General features: G+C 42.4%; 1 protein-coding gene across 2 annotated transcripts in view; it reads left to right on the forward strand.

The window, feature by feature from the left end:
* rp9 (RP9 pre-mRNA splicing factor) overlaps positions 1-20,621 on the forward strand; it is a 42,262-nt gene extending 21,641 nt beyond the window's left edge. For both annotated transcript variants that reach the window (XM_068056562.1, XM_068056571.1), the window contains one exon: positions 19,027-20,621. In XM_068056562.1, coding sequence (XP_067912663.1) covers positions 19,027-19,198 — 172 coding nt within the window. In that variant the 3' untranslated portion in view covers positions 19,199-20,621. The remainder of the gene's footprint in view (positions 1-19,026) is intronic.
* Positions 20,622-21,021: the final 400 nt, after the last annotated feature.

Raw genomic sequence — 21,021 nt, forward strand, 5'->3', positions numbered from 1 at the left:
GAAATTGGGAAAGGAGGTGCAGCATTATTGACAATGAACATTATTACAACATTAGAAAGGGGATATTCGTAAGGGTGAGCAGGCAGTAAAAACGCTTTGGGTAGAATTGAGGAATAGAAAAGGATGCAAGACTTTGGGAGTTGTTTATTAACCTCCATGTAGCAGTGATAAAGTAGCAGGGTACATTATCGCAGAGACCAGAGAAGCTTATTGCAAAAGCAGAATAGTAATAATGGGAGACTTGAATTTTCACAGAATCTGAGGAAGCAGAGCAGCAAATTTCTCAACTGTGTTTGGGACAGTTTTCTGGAACAATAGTCCTTGAACCAAGAAGAGAACATGCCATTTTAGATTTAGTAATGAGCCTGAATTAGTCAATAATCTAGAGGTAAGGGAACACCTAGCTAACAGTGACAATAATATGATAGAATTTGACATTAGATACAAGAAGGAGGATGAGTCACGAACCAAGGTTTTAAATTTGGTACGGCTGACTAGAGCGATGAAGCAGGAATTGCCCACAATAGACTGGGCAGAAATAATAATAGGTAAAATTACAGATGAACAGTATAGTTGTTCAAAAAAGGTATTTGGTAGACTATAAGACCTGTACAAACCCTTAAAAGCAAGAGCTCTAGGTGTGTAAATAAGCAACCTCAATCAACAAAGTAAGTGAAAGGTAGTATGAAACTAAAAGAAAAGGTTTGTACGAAGGACAAGAACAGTCGAGATCCCAGGAACTGGGAGAGATATAAAGGACAGCTAAACATTATGTAGAAAGTGATAAGACCTTCAAAAAAGGGAATGTAGGAAAAAGCTTGCAAGGGATATTGAGGACAAAAGGTTTTTACAAATATATTAAGAAAAATGGTGTGGCCCCTCAGTAACTGACTGACACAGATGATATTGTAATTGGAAATCAGGAAATGGCCGACTTACCAAATAACTACTTACCTGCAATGTTTCTGTGCCCACAAATGTGACTCCAGGATGGTATGTTGCCTCCCTGGTGCTAGGGTCAAGGACGTTACGGAGCGTCTGCAGGACATTCTGAAGGGGAAGGGTGAGCAGCCTGAGGTCATGGTAAACATTGGTACCAACGACATAGGTAGAAAAAGGGATGAGGCCCTGCAACAAGAATTTAGGGAGCTAGGTAGCAGATTAAAAAGCAGGACCTCAAAGTAATCTCTGGATTACTCCTGGTGCCACGTGCTAGTGAGTTTAGAAATAGGAGGATAGAGCAGATGAATTCGTGGCTGAGGAGATGGTGCAGGAGGGAGGGCTTTAGTTTTCTGGATCACTGGGTCTGTTTCTGGCAAAGGTGGGACCTGGACAGGTTGGACCTGAACTGGAATGGGACAAGCATCCTTGCTGGGAGGTTTGCTAGTGATGTTGGGGGGGGGGGGGGGTGGTGCAGGCGGTTTAAACTAATCTGGCAGGGGGATGGGAGACAGGGGAGACAGAGTGGAGGTACAGTAGGGGGTAATATTGCATAGAAAGTGAGTCTGTCTGGAAGGCAGAGCAAATATAGACCTGGTAAGGCACAAATGAAAAATGCAAGGTTGGATTGCATCTATTTTAATGCAAGGAGTCTTACTACTAAGGCAGATGAATTGAGGGTGTTCATTAGCACATGGGATTATGATATTGCTATCACAGAGACATGGTTGAGGGAGGGACAGGACTGGCAGCTCAATATTCCAGGGTATAGAATCTTCAGGCGTGACAGGGGAGGGGATAAATGAGGAGGCGGCATTGCACCGTTGATAAGGAATTAATTACTGCAGTAAGGGGGGATGATATCTTCGAAGGTTCCTCAAATGAGGCCATTTGGATAGAACTTAAAAACAAAAAAGGAGCAATCACTTGGCTGGATGTGTACTACAAGCTTCCAAACAGTCAGTGAGAGATAGAGGAGCAGATATGTAGGAAAATTTCAGAGAGGTGTAACAATAATAGGGTAATAATAGTAGGGGATTTCAACTTCCCCAATATCAACTGGGATAGTCTGAATGCAAAAGGCGTAAAGGGGGTGGAATTCTTAAAATGCATACAGGAGAGCTTTTTGAGCCAGTATGTAGAAAGTCCTACAAGAGAAGGGGCAGTACTGGACCTAATCCTAGGGAATGAGGCCGGTCAAGTGGTAGAAGTGTCAGTGGGGAAGCAGTTCGGGGATAGTGACCATAACTCAGTAAAATTTAAGGTAGTTATGGAAAAGGATAAAGATGGACCAGAAATAAAGGTACTGAATTGGGGGAAGGCCGATTTAAATATGATAAAACAGAATCTGGCCAAAGTGGACTGGGAGCAGCTACTTGTAGGAAAGTCTACATCACATCAGTGGGAGTCATTCAAAGAGGAAATTGTGAGAGTTCAGAGCCAACATGTACCCGTTAAAGTGAAGGGTAGGACTACCAGGCTTAGGAAATCCTGGATGTCAAGGGGTACAGAGGATTGGATAAGGATAAAAAAGGAGGCTTACGGCAGATCCCAAGCACTGAAAACAGCGGAGGCACTAGAGGAGTATACAAAGTATAGGGTGGCACTTAAAAAACGTAATTAGGAGAGCGAAGAGGGGACATGTAAAAACACTGGCAAGCAAAATAAAGGGAAATCCTACGGCGTTTTATAAGTATATTAAGGGTAAGAGGATAACCAAGGAAAGAGCAGGGCCCATTAGGGACCAACGTGGCAGTCTTCGTGTGGAGCCGGAGGATATAGGTGAGGTTTTAAATGATTACTTTTCATCGATGTTCACTATGGAGAAGGACTATGTAGGTGTAGAGATCAGGGAGGGGGATTTTGATATACTTGAACATATTAGCATTGAAAGGGAGGAAGTATTATATGTTTTAGCGGGCTTAAAAGTGGGTAAATCCCCAGGCCCAGATGAGATGTGTCCCAGACTGTTATGTAAGGCAAGGGAGGAGATAGCAGGGGCTTTGACACAAATTTTCAAATCCTCTCTGGCCACAGGAGAACTTGAGGACAGCTAATGTGGTACCATTATTCAAGAAGGGTAGCAGGGATAAACCAGGTAATTACAGGCCGGTGAGTCTAACAACAGTGGTTGGGAAAATATTGGAAAAAAATTCTGAGGGACAGGATTAATCTCCACTTGGAGAGGCAGGGATTAATCAAGAATAGTCAGCATGGCTTTGTCAGGGGGAGATCGTGTCTAACTAACTTGATTGAATTTTTCAAGGAGGTGACTAGATGTGTCGATGAGGGTGAAGCAGTAGATGTAGTGTACATGGATTTCAGTAAGGCTTTTGATAAGGTCCCTCATGGGAGGTTGGTTAAGAAGGTAAGAGCCCATGGGATCCACGGCAATTTGTCAAATTGGATCCAAAATTGGCTTAGTGGCAGGAGGCAGAGGGTGATGGTCGAGGGTTGTTTTTGCGATTGGAAGCCTGTGACCAGTGGTGTACCGCAGGGATCGGTGCTGGGGCCCTTGCTGTTTGTAGTGTACATTAATGAGTTAGACGTGAATATAGGAGGTATGATCAGTAAGTTCGCAGATGACACGAAAGTTGGTGTTGTAAATAGTGAGGAGGAAATTCTCAGATTACAGGGAGATATAGATGGGCTGGTAAGATGGGTGGAGCAGTGGCAAATGGAATTTAATTCTGAAAAGTGTGAGGTGATGCATTTTGGGAGGACTAACGAGGCAAAGGAATATACAATGGATGGTAGGACTCTAGGAAGTGCAGAAGGTCAGAGGGACCTTGGTGTACTTGTCCATAGATTACTGAAGGCAGCAGCACAGGTAGATAACGTTGTTCGGAAGGCATATGGGATACTTTTATTTATTAGCTGACGCATAGAATATAAGAGCAGGGAGGTTATGATGGAGCTGGAGTACTGTGTACAGTTCTGGGCACCACAATATAGAAAGGATGTGATTGCACAGGACAGGGTGCAGAGGAGATTCACCAAGATGTTGGGCATTTCAGCTATGAAGAGAGACTGAAAAGGCTAGGGTTGTTGGAGCAGAGAAGGCTAAGGGGGGACATGATTGAGGTGTACAAGATTATGAGGGGCATTGATTAGGTTAGACAGGAAGAAACTTTTTCCCTTAACGGAGGGGTCAAGAACCAGGGGGCATAGATTTAGGGTAAGGGGTAGGAGGGTTAGGGAGGATTTGAGGAAAATTGTTTTTCACACAGCGGGTGGTTGGAATCTGGAACGCACTGCCTGAAGAGGTGGTGGAGGCAGGAACCCTCACAACATTTAAGTATTTAGATGAGCACTTGAAATGCCATAACATACAAGGCTACGGGCCAAGGCAGGGATATGGGATTAGAATAGTTGGGTGCTGGATGGCCGGCGCAGACACGATGGGCCGAAGGGCCTCTTTCTGTGCTGTTTGACTCTATGACTAACTACTTGGTATTGGGTTTCACAGTAGAGGGTGAAGCTAAAGTACCAACGATGCAAGGAAAGCCAAAAATAAATCAAGGGGAGGAACTAACTAGATTCCTAAGTAAGTAAAACAAAAGATATTGGTGATGGAGAAACTAATGAGATTAAAGATAGACAAATCTCCAGGATCTGATGGTTTCCACCCCAGGGTATTAAAAAAAAAAATAGGTGAGGAAATAGGTGGTTTGGAATACTGCCAATGTCACTCCATTATTTAAGAATGGTAATAGAAACCAACTAGGACATTATAGACTTATTAGTCTAACGTTGGTTGTGGGGAGGTTACTAGAATCTATTATTAGGGACAGAGTAATTGAGCATTTGGATGAATATGAGCTGATCAGAGCAAGTCAGCGTGAATTTGTAAAGGATAAATCATATATAAGTAAAGTATGAATTTTTTTTGAGGAGATTAAAAACATGGTAGATATAGGAATGGCTATGGACCTCCAGAAGGCATTCGACAATGTTTCACATAAGATACTTCAAAAAAAAAATTGGAGCACATGGGATTGGAAGCAACCTATTGGCTTAGATAGGGAATTGGTTAGGAAGAAGGAGATGGAGAATGGGGATAATGCATATGTACTCAAATTGGTAAGATGTAACTAGTGATGTCCTTTAGGGATTTAGCAGGGTCTCAACTTTTCAGTGTATTTATAAATTACTGGGATGAAGTAACAGAGAGCCATATATCTTAAGTTTGCTGACAACACTGAGTTGGGTAACACAGTAAATAGTGCATATGGGAGCAGAAGGTCGTAAAGGGACATTGATAGATTAAATGAGTGGGAGAATCTGTGGCAGATGGAGTTCAATGTGGGAAAGTGTGAGGTCATCCACTTTGGACCGAAGAAAGATGGGATCAAAACATTTTCTAAGTGACAAGAAGCTAGGAACTGTTGCTGAGCAGAGAAACTTGTGGGGACCAAGTACAGAAATCCCTCAAAGCTAGTGGACAGATATAAAAAAATAATTTAAAAGGTTAATGGAATGTTGGATTTTTATCTCGAGGACTGAAGTACAAAGAGGTAGACGTTATGTTCCAGCTCTACATAGCTCTGGTTTGATCCCATCTGGAGTACTGCATTCAGTTCTGGGTACATCATCTCAGGAAAGATATATTGACCTTCGAGGGGATATAATGCAAATTCACTGGAATTATACCAGGGCTAAAATTGTTAAATTATGAGGACAAGTTGAAAGACTGCTGGACTTATATTCCAGTAGGTGTAGAAGATTAAGAGTGAAATGATTGAGGTGTTTAAGCTGATTAAAGGATTTGCTAGGGTACATAAGAGAGAAACTATTTCCTCTGGTAGGGGTGTTCAAAACAAGGGGCCATAATCTTAAAAAATTAGAGTTAGGCCATTCAGTGGTGATGTCAGAGAACACTTTTTCTACACAATGGAGCATGGAAATTTGGAACTCGCTTCCCCAAAAAACTGTTGAGGCTAGGTTAGTTGAAAATTTCAAAACTGAGATTGACTGATTTTTCTTGAGTAAGGGTTATGGAATCAAGATGAGTCAATGGAGTTAAGGTACAGATCAGCCATAATCTAATTGAATGGTGGAACAGGCTTGAGGGGCTGAGTGGCCTATTCTTGTTCTAATATCTTTGGGTTTTTTGTCCCCTTAATGGGTGTAAAAAGTGAATGTACTGTGATTCAATCATCTGACTTGAACAAAAGTGGTGTTACCACAGAATTTGAAGAGCTATGCTACTTGAATCTCTTTCATTGCATTATTTTCTTCCAGCTATGAAACATGACTATATTAAATCATGATTTTCCTTTTTCATTTAAAAATATATTTATACACACATTAGTACTTTCAACTATGCTTAATCCATAGTTTCAGTCTTCATAGAGAATAATAGGTATTTGGGAGCAGCTCTAATAAGAATTCATCTCATGTGGGTTATGAAACTCATTGCCTTCTGAGGTTAGGTTTCAGTTTTTTCATCACATTCGGGTGTCAACTGCAGAATGTAATGTATAAATTTGGGCGGCGCAGTGGTTAGCACTGCAGCCTCACAGCTCCAGCGACCTGGGTTCAATTCTGGGTACTGCCTGTGTGGAGTTTGCAAGTTCTCCCTGTGTCTGCGTGGGGTTTCTCCGGGTGCACCGGTTTCCTCCCACAAGCCAAAAGACTTGCAGGTTGGTAGGTAAATTGGCCATTATAAATTGCCACTAGTATAGGTAGGTGGTAGGGGAATATAGGAACAGGTGGGGATGTGGTAGGAATATGGGATTAGTGTAGGATTAGTATAAATGGGTGGTTGATGGTCGGCACAGACTCGGTGGGCCGAAGGGCCTGTTTCAGTGCTGTATCTCTAAACTAAACTAAACTAAAGTATGCATACTGAGAGCTGTAGGATATGATTTGGACCCCACAGTAGTGTGACCTGATGACTTGAGAACAACAATCATCAGTGAATAGCTCTTATATTTTGTCTATATTACAAGCTATGGTTCTGTCACTTTTAATTTAAGTAGATCTGTAATGAATGATGCAATGACTGCAAAGTTGTCCAGTGGCATCGCTGTGTTCTTTTTTCAATTTACCCTTCAGCATGTTGTCTTTTCCCAACTGTGATGTCATGTGCATTAAAATAAGAAAACATTTCATGTAGCTGACTTTATTGCACATTTTGTATGTACTTTTTTGCTTGTCTTCTTGTGTTTGAACATCACAAAGAGTAGATTGCAAAGGATGAGAGAACAAAATAGGAAAAGATAATGAAGTAAAAGCTCAGTTGTAGTGTTAGCTCATTTAACCTTTCATTGACTATTCTACATGCTATTTTCATAAATTGTTTACCCTTTTAGAGTCATACAGCACAGAAACAGGCCCTTCGGCCCATCGTTTGATATGCTAGAAGTATTTCCGCACAGAATAATATACCCCTCCCATTAAACTGTGGCAGGATTTGTTTATAAATATTTTTCTCTTTTAGTTTCAGTGAGAGCCCTGTCTCCTTGAAGCAAAATATGTTGTGTTATCTGGCCTGTAGGCCCCTCCACAACAAACCTCAAGTTTACTGTCTTTGTATTGGGATAGTGTATTGTGCTGTTTTTTCCCTTCCCTTTGAGATGCACATCTTTTCACATTATGGCACTCCATGTAGCAGTCCAACTAAAAACCAGCAACTTGTATCCAGCAATGACACAAGAGTTCAAGTGACAATTAGCTTGAGAACTCAATCACATGACCTTCTGGTTTGAAGTTGGACGTGTAAATTCCTCCGTTACTATGCTCATATAAAATGCATTTAGATCTTATACAGTTTTTTAGCATAACAATGGAAGAAATGAAGTACGGCACATTAACTTAACTGGGGAACACCATCACCCGGGATTGTTTACTTCCTACCACTTTTGTGCCATTTTCTGACTCGGGGTTGGGCCTGTTGACCTGCTTTTCTACAAAGCATCATCAGTGTCATGGAGGATGAAAAGAAGAACCAAATTTTGTCCAATCCAGTTTCAATTAAAATGAATTATGATTAACCAGCCATTTTTCCTATTGTTTTATCTAAAAAAATTTATTTTGGATATTGTGGGTACTGAAGATATCACAGGAAAATCTTGGAAGGGTCATTGAACTTGATTTTTTTTCAAAGTTTAATTGACATCAGGTTATAATTAATATCACTGAGTTAATGACTCAACATTTTGTTTTAATTCAGCTCCCTTATACTGTTGGCCTCAGTAGCTTCTCATTAGTGTCATTGCGACACAGAAGAAAAATTCGGCCCATCGAGTCTACTATGCCAGCTCTCTGTAGCGCAATCCATTTCCCCACTTGATCCCTATAGCCCTGCAAGTTTATTTCTCTCAAGTGCCCATCAATTTCCTTTTGAAATCATTCATCGTCTCCGCTTCCACCACTTTCGTAGGCAGCGAGTTCCAGGTCATTACCACTCACTCTGTTCAAAAAAAAAAAAAGTTCTTCCTCTCATCCTCCTTGCATCTCTTGCCCAAAACCTAAAATTTGTGTCCCCCAGTCTTTGAACCATTAGCTAATGGGAACAGCTTTTGTTTATCTACTTTATCTAAATCTGTCATAATCTTGTACAAACCTGTCAAACCTCCCCTCAATCACCTTTGCTCCAAGGAGAACAACCCCAGCTTTTCCAACCTAACCTTATAGCTGAAATTCCTCAGCCCTGGAACCATTCTGGTAAATCTCCTCTGCACCCTCTCCAGGGCCCTCACGTCCTTCCTAAAGTGTGATGACCAGAACTGGACACAATACTTGAGTTGTGGCCTAACCAGAGCTATATAAGGGGTCAGCATAACTTTCCTGCTTTTGTACTCAGTACCTCTGTTTATGAAGCCCAAGATCCCATAAGCTTTTCTAACTACTCTCTCACTATGTCTTGCCATCATCAAAGATCTCTGCACATGAAACTCATGTCCCATTCTCCCTGTATACTCATTAGAACTGCACCATGTAGTCGATATTGCCTCTCCATATCCCTTCGGCCAAAATGCATCATTTCGCACTTCTCTGTATTAAATTCCATCTGCCCATTCTGCTAACCTATCTATGTCATCTTGCAGTCAATTGGTACCGTCTTCATTGTTTGCCACACTTCCAGCTTTGGTATCACGGCAAATTTTGAAATTTTACTCTGTAGTCCAATGTCCAAGTCATTATATGTAAGCAATGGTCCTAGCACTGAACTTTGGGGAACACCACTGTCTACCATCCTCCAGTCTGAAAAATAGCCATTTACCATGACTCTCTATTTTCTGTCCTGAAGCCAACTTTTTTATCCAAGCTTATACTGATCTTCCTATTCCTTGAGGCTCAGTTTTGTTAACCAGTCTCTTATGTGGCACTTAAAATCCATATAGACAAGAGGTGGAGGTAAGTGAGGAGGGGGAGTTGCACTATCGATTAGGGAGGACATCACAGCAGTACTTAGAGAGGATATCCCGGGGGGAACGTCCAGCGAGCCCATATGGGTAGAACTTAGAAATAAGAAAGGGTGTTGAATAAGAAAGGGTGATCACTTTGATAGGATTATACTATAGGCCCCCCAATAGTCAGAGGGAATTGGAGGAGCATATATGTAGGGAAATCACTGATAGGTGTAGGAATTATAGGGTTGTAATAGTAGGTGATTTTAACTTCCCTAATATTGACTGGGACTGCCTTAGTGCTAAGGGATCAGATGGGGAAGAATTTGTTAAGTGTGTCCAGGATAGTTTTCTGAAGCAGTATGTGGATAGCCCTACTAGAAGGGGCTACACTCGACCTCCTCTTAGGAAATGAAGCTGGGCAGGTGGTTCATGTGTCAGTGGGGGAGCACTTTGGTCCCAGTGACCATAACTCTATTAGCTTCAAGATAGTTATGGAAAAGGATAGGACTGGTCCTAAGTTGAAGTCCTAAATTGGGGGAAGGCTAATTTCGATGGCATCAGACAGGAACTTTCAAAAGTTGAATGGGAGAGGCTGTTTACAGGTAAAGGGACGTCAGGCAAGTGGGAGGCTTTTAAAAGTGAGATAGGAAGAGTTCAGGGCCGGCATGCTCTTGTTAGATTGAAGGGCAAGGCTGGCAAGTTTAGGGAACCTTGGTTGACGAGGGATGTTGAGGGTCTGGTCAGGAGAAAGAAGGAGTCGTATGTCAGCTATAGGCAGCTGGGATCAAGCGAGTCCCTCAGAGTATAAGGGATGTAGGAGTACACTTAAGAAGGAAATTAGGGCAAAAAGGGGCCATGAGATTTCCCTGGCAGATAAGATAAAGGAGAATCCTAAAAGATTCTATAAGTATATTAAGAGTAAAAGGGTAGCTAGGAAGAGATTAGGTCCCCTTAAGGATCAGTGTGGTAATCTATGTGTGGAGCCACGGGAAATGGGCGAGGTCTTAAATGAATACTTCTCGTTTGTATTTACTGTGGAGAAGGTCATGGAAGCTAGTGAGTTCAAGGGAGGGAACAGCGATATCCTGGAGCATATCAACATTACGAAGGAGGAGGTGCTGGAGGTTTCGAAGTGCATTAAGGTGAATAAATCCCCAGGGCCTGACCAGGTGTATCCTAGAATGCTATGGGAAGCAGGGAGGAGATTGCTGGGGCCCTGGCAGAGATTTTTGTATCATCGTTAGCCACGGGTGAGGTACCGGAAGACTGGAGGATAGCTAATGTTGTGCCTTTATTTAAGAAGGGCAGCAGGGATAAGCCAGGGAACTACAGGCCGGTGAGCCTTACATCAGTGGTGGGAAAGTTATTGGAAGAGATTCTGAGAGACAGGATTTATATGCATTTGGAAAGGCAAGGTCTGATTGGGGATAGCCAGCATGGCTTTGTGCGTGGGAAGTCATGCCTCACAAATTTGATCGAGTTTTTTGAGGAGGTGACCAGGAGGATTGACGAGGGCAGGGCGGTGGACGTTGTCTACATGGACTTTGGCAAGGCCTTTGAAAAGGTCGCACATGGTAGGCTGGTCCGGAAGGTTTGAACACATGGGATCCAGAGTGAGCTAGCCAATTGGATACAAAATTGATAGGAGGCAGAGGGTGGTAGTGGAGGGTTGTTTTTCAGATTGGAGGCCGGTGACCAGTGGTGTGCCACAGGGCTTGGCGCTGGGCCCTCTGTTGTTTGTCATATATATTAAAGACTTGGATGTGAATGTACGGGGCATGATTAGTAAGTTTGCAGATGACACCAAAATTGGTGGTATAGTGGACAGTGAAGAAGTTTGTCTAAGGTTACTACAGGATATAGATCAACTGGGAAAGTGGGCAAGAGATCGGCAAATAGAATTTAACGCAGACAAGTGCGAAGTGATGCATTTTGGGAAGTTAAACCAAGGCAGGACATATACAGTGACTGGCAGGGCCCTGGGGAGTGTTGTTGAGCAGAGAGACCTTGGAGTGCAAGTACATAGTTCCCTGAAAGTGGTAACACAGGTAGACAGGGTGGTGAAGAAGGCCTTCATCGGCCGAGGCATTGGGTACAAGAGTTGGGCCGTTAACATGGGTACATTTTGGAAATTCTAGTCTGCACTGCCCAGGATTACCTGGCCATACAAAATCAAAATGCTATGAGGAGAGGTTGGATAAACTCGGATTGTTTTCACTGGAACGACGGAGGTGGAGGGGCGACATGATAGAGGTTTACAAAGTTATGACCGGCATGGACAGAGTGGATAGTCAGAAGCTTTTTCTCAGGGTGGAAGAGTCAGTTACTAGGGGACGTAGGTTTAAGGTGCGAGGGGCAAAGTTTAGATGGGATGTGCGAGGCAAGTTCTTTACACAGAGGGTGGTGAGTGCCAGAACTTGCTGCCGGGGGAGGTGGTGGAAGCTGATAAGATAGTGACATTTAAGAGGCATCTTGACAAATACATGAATAGGATGGGAATAGAGGGATACGGTCCCCGGAAGTACAGAAGGTTTTAGTTTAGGCAGGCATCAAGATTGGCGCAGGCTTGGAGGGCCGAATGGCCTGTTCCTGTGCTGTACTGTTCTTTGTTGTTTGTCATGTTACAGTTGTACATAACGTTGGTTAGGCCGCATTTGGAGTACTGTGTGCAGTTCTGGTCGCCGCACTACAGGAAAGATGTGATTAAGCTAGAGAGGGTGCAGAAAAGATTCACAAGGATGTTGCCTGGTTTGGAGGGCTTGAGTTATAAAGAGAGATTGGATAGGCTGGGTCTGTTTTCCCTGGAGCGAAGGAGGCTGAGAGGGGACATGATAGAGGTATATAAAATTATGAGAGGCATAGATAGGGTCTGTTTCCCATGGTAGGGGTGTCTAAAATTAAAGGGCATAGATTTAAGGTGAGAGGGAGGAGGTTTAAAGGGGGTCAAAGGGGTAAATTTTTCACACAAAGAATAGTGGGTATCTGGAATGAGCTGCTAGAGGAGGTGGTAGCAACATTTAAGAGGCATCTGGACAGGTACTTGAATGAGCAAGGCATAGAGGGATATGGAATTAATGCAGGCAGGTGGGATTAGTATAGATAGGCATTATGGTCGGCATGGACGCACTGGGCTGAAGGGCCTGTTGTATGACTCTAACATCCATTGCATTCCCTTCATTAACCTCTTATTTCATCAAAAAAGTCAATTAGATTAGTCAAGCACGATCTGCCTTTTACAAATCCGTGCTCACTTAATTAACTCAAACCTCTCTGAGTGCCTACTAATTTTTTTTTCTCCACTGATTATTGTTTCTAAAACCTTACCCACCACTGTTGTTAAACTGACTGGCCTGTCTGTAGTTGCTTGGACTGTCCTTTCACCCTTTCTTGAATAAGGGTGTCACATTTGCCACTTTCCAATTCTCATGCACCTCTCTGTATCTAAGGAAGATTGGAAGATTATGGAAAGCCCTGCTGCTATCTTAACCCACAATTCCTTTGGCAACCAGGCATACAAACCATCCAGACCAGGTGACTTACCACTCTAAATTGATCATTTAGAGAGAGAGAGAGAGAGATACAGCACTGAAACAGGCCCTTCGGCCCACTGAGTCTGTGCTGACCATCAGCCACCCATTTATACTAATCCTACATTAATCCCATATTTCCTGCCACATCCCCTCCTACATTAATCCCATATTCCCTACCACCTACCTACACTAGGGGCAATTTACAATGGCCAATTTACCTATCAACCTACAAGTCTTTGGCGGTGGGAGGAAACCAGAGCACCCGGCGAAAACCCACGCAGTCACAGGGAGAACTTGCAAACTCCACACAGGCAGTACCCAGAACTGAACCCAGGTCACTGGAGCTGCGGTGCTAACCACTGTGCCACTGTGTCGCCCCCACCATGCTTGAATGGGGTTGCGAGCCCAATACAGCACATGCTGCACGGACCTAATGAGGCCAGTGGCACGATTACAGAAAATTGTTTGCTTATTACTGACGAGCAGCAGGCATCGCTCAAGGCAACTCTGCAGTGCCAGGTCATGAGAGTCATAAGGGGAGGCGAGCAGTGGCTGGCAGCAGCAGCATGTGATTTTAATATCGCTCCTACTCTTTCCAGCTTCACAATAAGGTAAGTTTAAAAGCATTCAGATTTCCAGTGCCAGCCTTGTGTCCGAAGAAACTTACCATAGCACGAGGTTAGGCGGCCCAATAAGTTGTCTAGATGAGAGCAGGAAGTTATAAAGGGACATAGACAGATGAAGTGGGTAGGCAGAACTATGACAAATGGAGTCCAATCCGAGGAAATATGAGGCCATGTATTTTGCATCTAGATCAGATAAGCTTATTCATGGTGAAAGACTAGGAGGTGAGGAGAAGCAAAGAGATCTGGGTGTCTTGGTTTGGCTGGACAGGTGCAAACAATAATAAAAGCAAATGAAATGTTGGAATTTTCTCAAGGAAGCTAAAATACAGACGGGAGAAATTTATGCTTCAGTTGTACAAAGCCTTGGTCAGACCCTAGCGGGAGTACTACATTAAGTTTTGGGCACCACACCTCAACAAAACACATATTTACTTAGTGCCTTTAACATAATAAAACATCCCAAGGTGCAAAGCAAAATTGGATAACAAGCCACATAAAGTGATATTAGGGCAGATGGGCAAAAGCTTGATTGAAGAGTTTGGTTTTAAGGAGTGTGTTAAAGGAGGAAAGACAGATAGAGGAGTGGTGAGATTTAGGGATGGAATTGCAGAGCTTTTGGGCCAAGGCAACTGAAAGCATGGCCACCAATGATGAAGCATTTAAAATCAGCGATGCAGAAGAGGCCAGAATCACACATCTCTGAAGGTTGTGGGGCTGGAGGAGTTGGCCATGGAGGGACTTGAAAACAAGGATGAGACTTTTGAAATCAAGGCGTTGCTTGACCAAGAGCCAATCTCGTGACGACACAAGTAAGGACACAGGCATCAGAGCTTTAGGTGACCTCGTTTATGGAACTAGAATGTTGGAGATGGGCCAGGAGTGCGCTGCAATTGTCATGTCTAGAGGTAACAAAGGCATGGATGAGGGTTTCAGCATCAGATAAGTTGAGGCAGGCACAGAGTTGGGCATTGTTAACGGAGGTGTTAACGGTGGTAGATGGTCTTCGTGATGATGCAGACATGGTCGGTAGCTCATCTCATGGTCACATATGACACTAAGGTTGCAGACGATCTGCTCCTGCATCAGACAGTTGCTGGGGGAGGGATGGAGTTTGTAACGAGGGGACGGAGTTGTAACGGGGTCCGAAGACAATGACTTCAGTCTTCCTAATGTCTAGTTGGAGGAGATTTCTGTCCATCCAGTACTGCATGTCAGATAAGCAGTCTGATAATTTCGCAACAATGGATGAGGCAAGAGAGGTGGGGGCGAAGTAGAGCTGGGTGTCATCAGCATACATGTGAAAACTAACGCTGTTTTCGGATGATGTCAATGAGATGCAGCATGTAGATGGGAAATAGGAGGGGGCCAGGATTAGGTCCATTGAGGGCACCAGAGGTGACTGTGTGGGAGTGGAAAGCAAAGCCATTGCAAGTGATATTCTGGCTACAGTTATAGAGATAAGAATAGTGCAGTCCCACCCAGCTGGACAACAGTAAAGAGGCATTGGACGAGAATGGTGTGGTCAAACATATCAAAGGCTGCAGACAGGTTGAGAAGGATAATGAGGAATAGTTTACCTTTGCACAGTCACAGGATGTCATTTTTGACTTTAATAAGAGCAGTTTTGGTACTGTGGCGGGGTGGAAACCTGATTGGAGGTATTCAAATATGGAGCTCTGGGAAAGATGGGCATGGACTTGGGAGGCGCTGACAAGTTCAAGGACCTTGGCGAGGAAAGGGAGGTTGGAGATGGGGCAGTAGTTTGCAAGGACAGAGAGGTCAAGAGTTGTTCTTTTGAGGGGAGGGGTAATGACGGTAGATTTAAAGAAGAGAGGGTCAGTACTTGAAGAAAAAGGAAAGATATATTGGCCTTGGAGGAAGTACAATACAGGTTCCCTAGAATTATAACGGGGCTTAAAGGGTTTAATTATGAGGACTGGTTGTATAAACTTGGCTTGTACCCTGCTGCTCATTTAGAAGGTTGAAGGGTGATCTAATGGACGTGTTTAAAATTATAAAAGGATTCAATGCAGTAAACACTGAGAAATTATTTCCTCTGATAGGGGAATCCATAACAGAGTGGCATAATCTTTAAATTAGAGCTGGAGTCATTCAGGAATAAAATCAGGAACCATTTTTTCTCACACGGCGGGTAGAAATCTGGAGTTCTGTCTCCCAAAAGGCTGCGGATGCTGGGTCAATTGAAATTTTCAAGACTGAGCTCGACAGATTGGTTATGAATCAAAGGCGGGTAAACGGAGTAAAACTCTAGATCAGCCATGATCCAATTGAATGGTGAAACAGGGACGAGAGGCTGAATAGCTTACTCATGTTCTGATGCACGGTACATGCTGTGGTCATGAATAATACAATTTTGCAAAGGGGACATAAGGCCTGATGCCTGTTTCGGCAATGTGCCTTGACTGTCTATGGAGGGGCTTTTAACAATATGATGTGTGGAATGAGTGCACCTATGCCACCTGCCATATTAGACCTTTAGAAGTTGTTTTATGACTGTAAAATGGGTGCAACACATCATATTTTAGGTATTAATATTGAGTCACTTGTGATTAACTTTTGGATGATTTTATAGCATAAATAAGTTATACAGTAGTCGTTACAAAGTTGTAGTGATCAGATTTAGTGGGTTCTTCCAGGGTTTGAACTTTGTTGACTTTAATAGAGTTTTTGTTTGACCAAAAAAAAGTTTCTGCCACTGAAGACTTCTAACCACCTATAATAAAGATGTGACTGGGTGCAACTTGTGTGCAATTGATGCTGTGGGCTTGTACTACATAAATTCATAATCATGGGCTAGTATTTCCATGTAGATACAGGAGCTTGAATGTGATGTTGCTGTTGACATAAAGAGCAGAAGTAGGCCATATGGCCCCTTCCTACTCTGCCATTCAATAAGATCCTGCAAAGATTATGGGTCCTGACAACATCCTGGCTGTAGTACTGAAGACTTGTGCTGCAGAACTAGCCACACCACTAGCCAAGCTGTTCCAGTACAGCTACAACACAGGCATCTACCCAGCAATGTGGAAAATTGCCCGGGTATATCCTGTCCACAAAAAGCAGAACAAGTGCTGTATCTCTAAATAAATAAATAAATCCAATCCAGCCAATTATCTCCCATCAGTCTACTCTCAATCATCAGCAAAGTGATGGAAGGTGTCGTCGACTGTGCTATTTAAACAGTAACAACTTGTTCATTGATGCTCAGTTTGAGTTCTGCCAGGGCCACTCAGCTCCTGACCTCATTACAGCCTTGGTCCAAACATGGACAAAAGAGCTGAAGAGGTGAGGTGAGAGTGATTGCCCTTGATATCAAGGCAGATTTGACCAAGTGTGGCAACAGGGAGCCCTAGCCAAATTGAAGTCCATGGGAATCAGGAGGAAAACTCCCCACTGGTTGGAGTCATACCTAGCAGAAAGGAAGATGGTTGTGGTTGTTGGAAGCCAAACATCTCAGCTTCAGGACATTGCTGCAGGAGTTTGTCAGGATAGTGTTCAAGGCCCAACCATCTTCAGCTGCTTTATCAATGACCTTCACTCCATCATAAGTTCAGAAGTGGGAATGCTCACTGATGATTGTACGTTTTTCAGTACCATTCGCAACTCCTCAGATACTGAAGCAGTCCGTGTAGAAATGCAGCAAGACCTGGACAACATTCAGGCTTGGGTTGATCAGTGGCAAGTAACATTCGCACCACACAATTGCCAGGTAATGACCATCTCAAACGCAAGAGAATCGAACCATCACCCTTGATGTTCAATGGCATTACCATTGCTAAATCCCCCACTATCAACATCCTGGGGGTCACCATTGACCAGAAACTGAACTGGACCAGCCACATAAATACTCTGGCTACAATAGCAGATCAAAGACTGGGAATTCTGTGGCGAGTAACTCACCTCCTGACTCCCCAATGCCGTCCACCATCTACAAGGCACAAGTCAGGTGTGTGATGGAATACCTTCCACTTGCCTGGATGGGTGCAGCTCCAAGAACACTCAAGAAGCTCGACAAAGGACAAAGCAACCCCCTTGATTGTTTGTGAATGGAGTGCCATTCACTTCCTCCACCACCGACGCACAGTTGCAGCACCGTGTACCATCTACAAGATGCACTGCAGCAACTCATCACTCCTCCTTCGACAGCACCTTCAAAACCAGTGACCTCTTCCACCTAGAAGGATAAGGGTAACAGATGCATGGGAATAGCACCATCTGCAAGTTCCCCTCCAAGTCACACACCATCCTGACTTGGAACTATATCACCGCTCCTTCACTATCCTTGGATCAAAATCCTGGAACTCCCTCCCTAACAGCATGGTGGGTGTACCTATACCACATGGACTGCAGCAGTTCAAAAAGACAGCTCACCACCACCTTCTCAAAGGCAGTTAGGGATGGGCAACAAGACCTTGCCAGTTACGCCCACATCTCATGAAACAAATAATGAAAAAAATCATGGTTGATCTGATCTTGACCTCAACTCCATTCTCCTGTCTGTTTCCCATAATCCTTGACTCCCCTATAATTCAAGAATTTGTCTATCTCAACCTTGAATATATTCAATGACCCAGTCTCCACTGCATCCTGGGGAATAGAATTCCAAAGATTAATGACCCTCTGAGAGAATAAATTCCTCCTCATCTCAATCTTAAATGGGAGACCCCTTATTTTTAAACAATGCCCCCTAGTTATAGATTCCCCCACAAGGGGAAATATCCTTTCAGCATTTACCCTGTGAAGCCCCCTCAGAATCTTAGAAGTTTCAATAAGATCACCTCTCATTCTTCTAAATTCCAACGAGTATAGGCCCAACCTGCTCAACCTTTCCTCATAAGATAACCCCTTCATCCCAGGAATCAACCTAGTGAACCTTCTCCGAAATGCTTCAGTGCCAGTTTATCTCTCCTTAAATAAGGAGACCAAAACTGTACACAGTACTCTAGGTGTGTTTTCACCAACTGTGTAGTTGTAGCAAGACTTCCCTATACTCCAGCCCGCTTACAATAAATGCCAACATTCCATTTGCCTTCCTAATTACTTCTTGTACCTGCGTGCTAACTTTTTGTGCTTCATGTATGAGGAGGCTCAGATCCCTCTGTACCACAGCATTCTGCAGTCTTTCTCCATTTAAATAATTTGCTTTACTATTCTTCCTACCAAGTGTATAACCTCAGATTTTCCCACGTGCATCATCTGCAAAATGTTTTGCCCACTCACTTAACGATTATGTCCCTTTGAAGACTCTTTTGTGTCCTTCTCAGAACTTGCTTGTCCACCCATCTTTGTATTGTCAGCAAATTTGGCAACAATACACCCAAACCCTTCATCCAAGTTATTAATGTAGATTGTAAACGTTAACAAGGCAATTAATTGATCCTTTATCCTACAGAGTTATTTAAGTTGTATCCCATTTTTTGAAAGTTGGCTGAATTTACACTGCCTAACAATCATATTTTAAGTGAAAAATACTGTTTCAAAGACAAAGTCCTATTCAATATGTAAACAGTTATTTGTTCTATTTACTGTAATGTGACATTTTCTTCCTAGGATACAACAGTTGAAACAGATGTTAGAGGACACCACGTCAGACAGTAAGAGTTCCAGCTCCTCAGATTCTAGAGACAGGCACAAAAAAAAGAAAAAGAGGAAAGAGAAAAAAAGAAAGAAGACGAAAAGAAAGAAACACAAGGCTAGAAAATCAAGTGACAGTTCAGAATAAGACAAAAGACTTGAATGTTTTCTGGTTTGTCGTAAAGAGAGAAATATTTGTTCTATTCATAGTTTATGTTGAGTAGCTTTATGAGTTGGACATTTTCAGCCAGAGTGGGGAAAAACTGTGAAAGCAATAAGCTCAGTACCTGAACATGATGGCTGAGGTTAACATGCTTCCCTTTATAATAGTGTATACAGACATTGAATGCACACTTCCAGCTGTTGTACATGTCTAATTTTGACAGATTGAGGACTAGACTCAGTGGGAATATTTTCATTGTAAAAATGCTAGCTGTTGAAAGATTACTTTTAGTTCTTACTCAAAAGGCGTGTAAACCTAACTTGTAACAATGGAATTACAAATCACTTTCTCAGTGACAAAAATAATAGTATAAAGCTGTTGTCGTCTTTTCTACTGGAAGGGAAATTACTAAAATAGCAAAAGTTTTGTGGGAAATGGTGACAGATGGTAAATACCCCCATTTGTCAGTTTGACAACTCATTTGCAAGTTAGAACCCCTGTAGTTAAGACTTATCAAGATATTGCTTGGTAAGAGTATAATTTTTGTGTGACAGAAATGTTGTGTATTGTTTTTAAAAAAGCACAAAAGAATCATAATGTAGCAGTGAGGTTGGGTTTGTTAATTTGTGAATTACTTTTGCATGCTTTGGTGATATCAAGTAGATCTGTTGGAACCCCTCCACAAGCATTATGAAGGCTGGGACAGCTTCATCTCCAGATTGTTCTTTGTTTTATTTACTTTCAAACTTGTGAAATCTGAATCCTACTAGCGTATTAGATGCCTGCGGAATATTTGTAGATCTGCTGCTGTGTTTTTGAGCAGGAATGCCCAGTTGGGGCCAGTCTCAATTGTGCATGACTTTTTTTATGAAAGAAGGTTTTTTTCCCTCAATAACTGAAATTCTTCATGTTTTAAACAAAAAATACTTATCACTACATTTGGTAGGCATAGCAGTTTGGAAAAGGTTGTTCTTAGCAGTATTGTCTTATTAAATAAAATGGGAAATAAGATGGCAGCATCTGTGGAGAGAGAAACCATTAATATTTCAGGTCGATTACTTTTTGTCAGAACTGAAGAATCAGGTTTCCTTGAAGAACAAGCAAGTTCCCCCTGTAACTTGGCCAACATTTATCCCATAACCAATGCCACTGAAACAGATTATCTGGTCATTTTTCTCATTACTGTTTGTGGGACCTTACAGTGTGCAAATTAGCTGCAGCATTTGTCCACATTACAACACTGATGACACTTTGAAAAGCTTCATTAGCTCTGAAGTAGAAATGAAAGGAACTATATAAATGCAAGTCAATTCAGTTCAATTTCAGTTTATTGTCCAAATGGAAATTCATTTTGGGTACATTGCTCATTCATTAAAATTACAAATAAAAGGGTAATTTTCAATTTTCATATCATGAAAAGTCTAACTTTCTTAAAATATATGTTAACAATTAATTCCAGTATGATAAAACAATCGAGTGCGTATCCCCATCCATTCATCAGGCTCCTGTTAAAAGTTATTATAGAGAAAGGCACGAACGAGTTCAAGACCCTATTTGTCCTGCATCTCCGGGATTGTAGTCTTTTTCCTCACCACATCCAACAGTAATACTGAGACAAAGGGTGATTCTCACTCTTCATAACACTACTTTAATCAAAATTTTTGAAAGATTTCATCAAGAAAGATCTGTTCATCAAATGCCCTCCTACCTGATTCAACAATCTCTGTACTTGTAAAGAATCTCCATTCCAGAGACAATAGTACCAGGAGAGACATCCAAAAAGGATAGTGTAGGATAAGGGTCTAAAA

Source organism: Heterodontus francisci, chromosome 2 (genome assembly GCF_036365525.1).
Source record: "Heterodontus francisci isolate sHetFra1 chromosome 2, sHetFra1.hap1, whole genome shotgun sequence".
Taxonomy (NCBI): Eukaryota; Metazoa; Chordata; class Chondrichthyes; order Heterodontiformes; family Heterodontidae; genus Heterodontus; species Heterodontus francisci.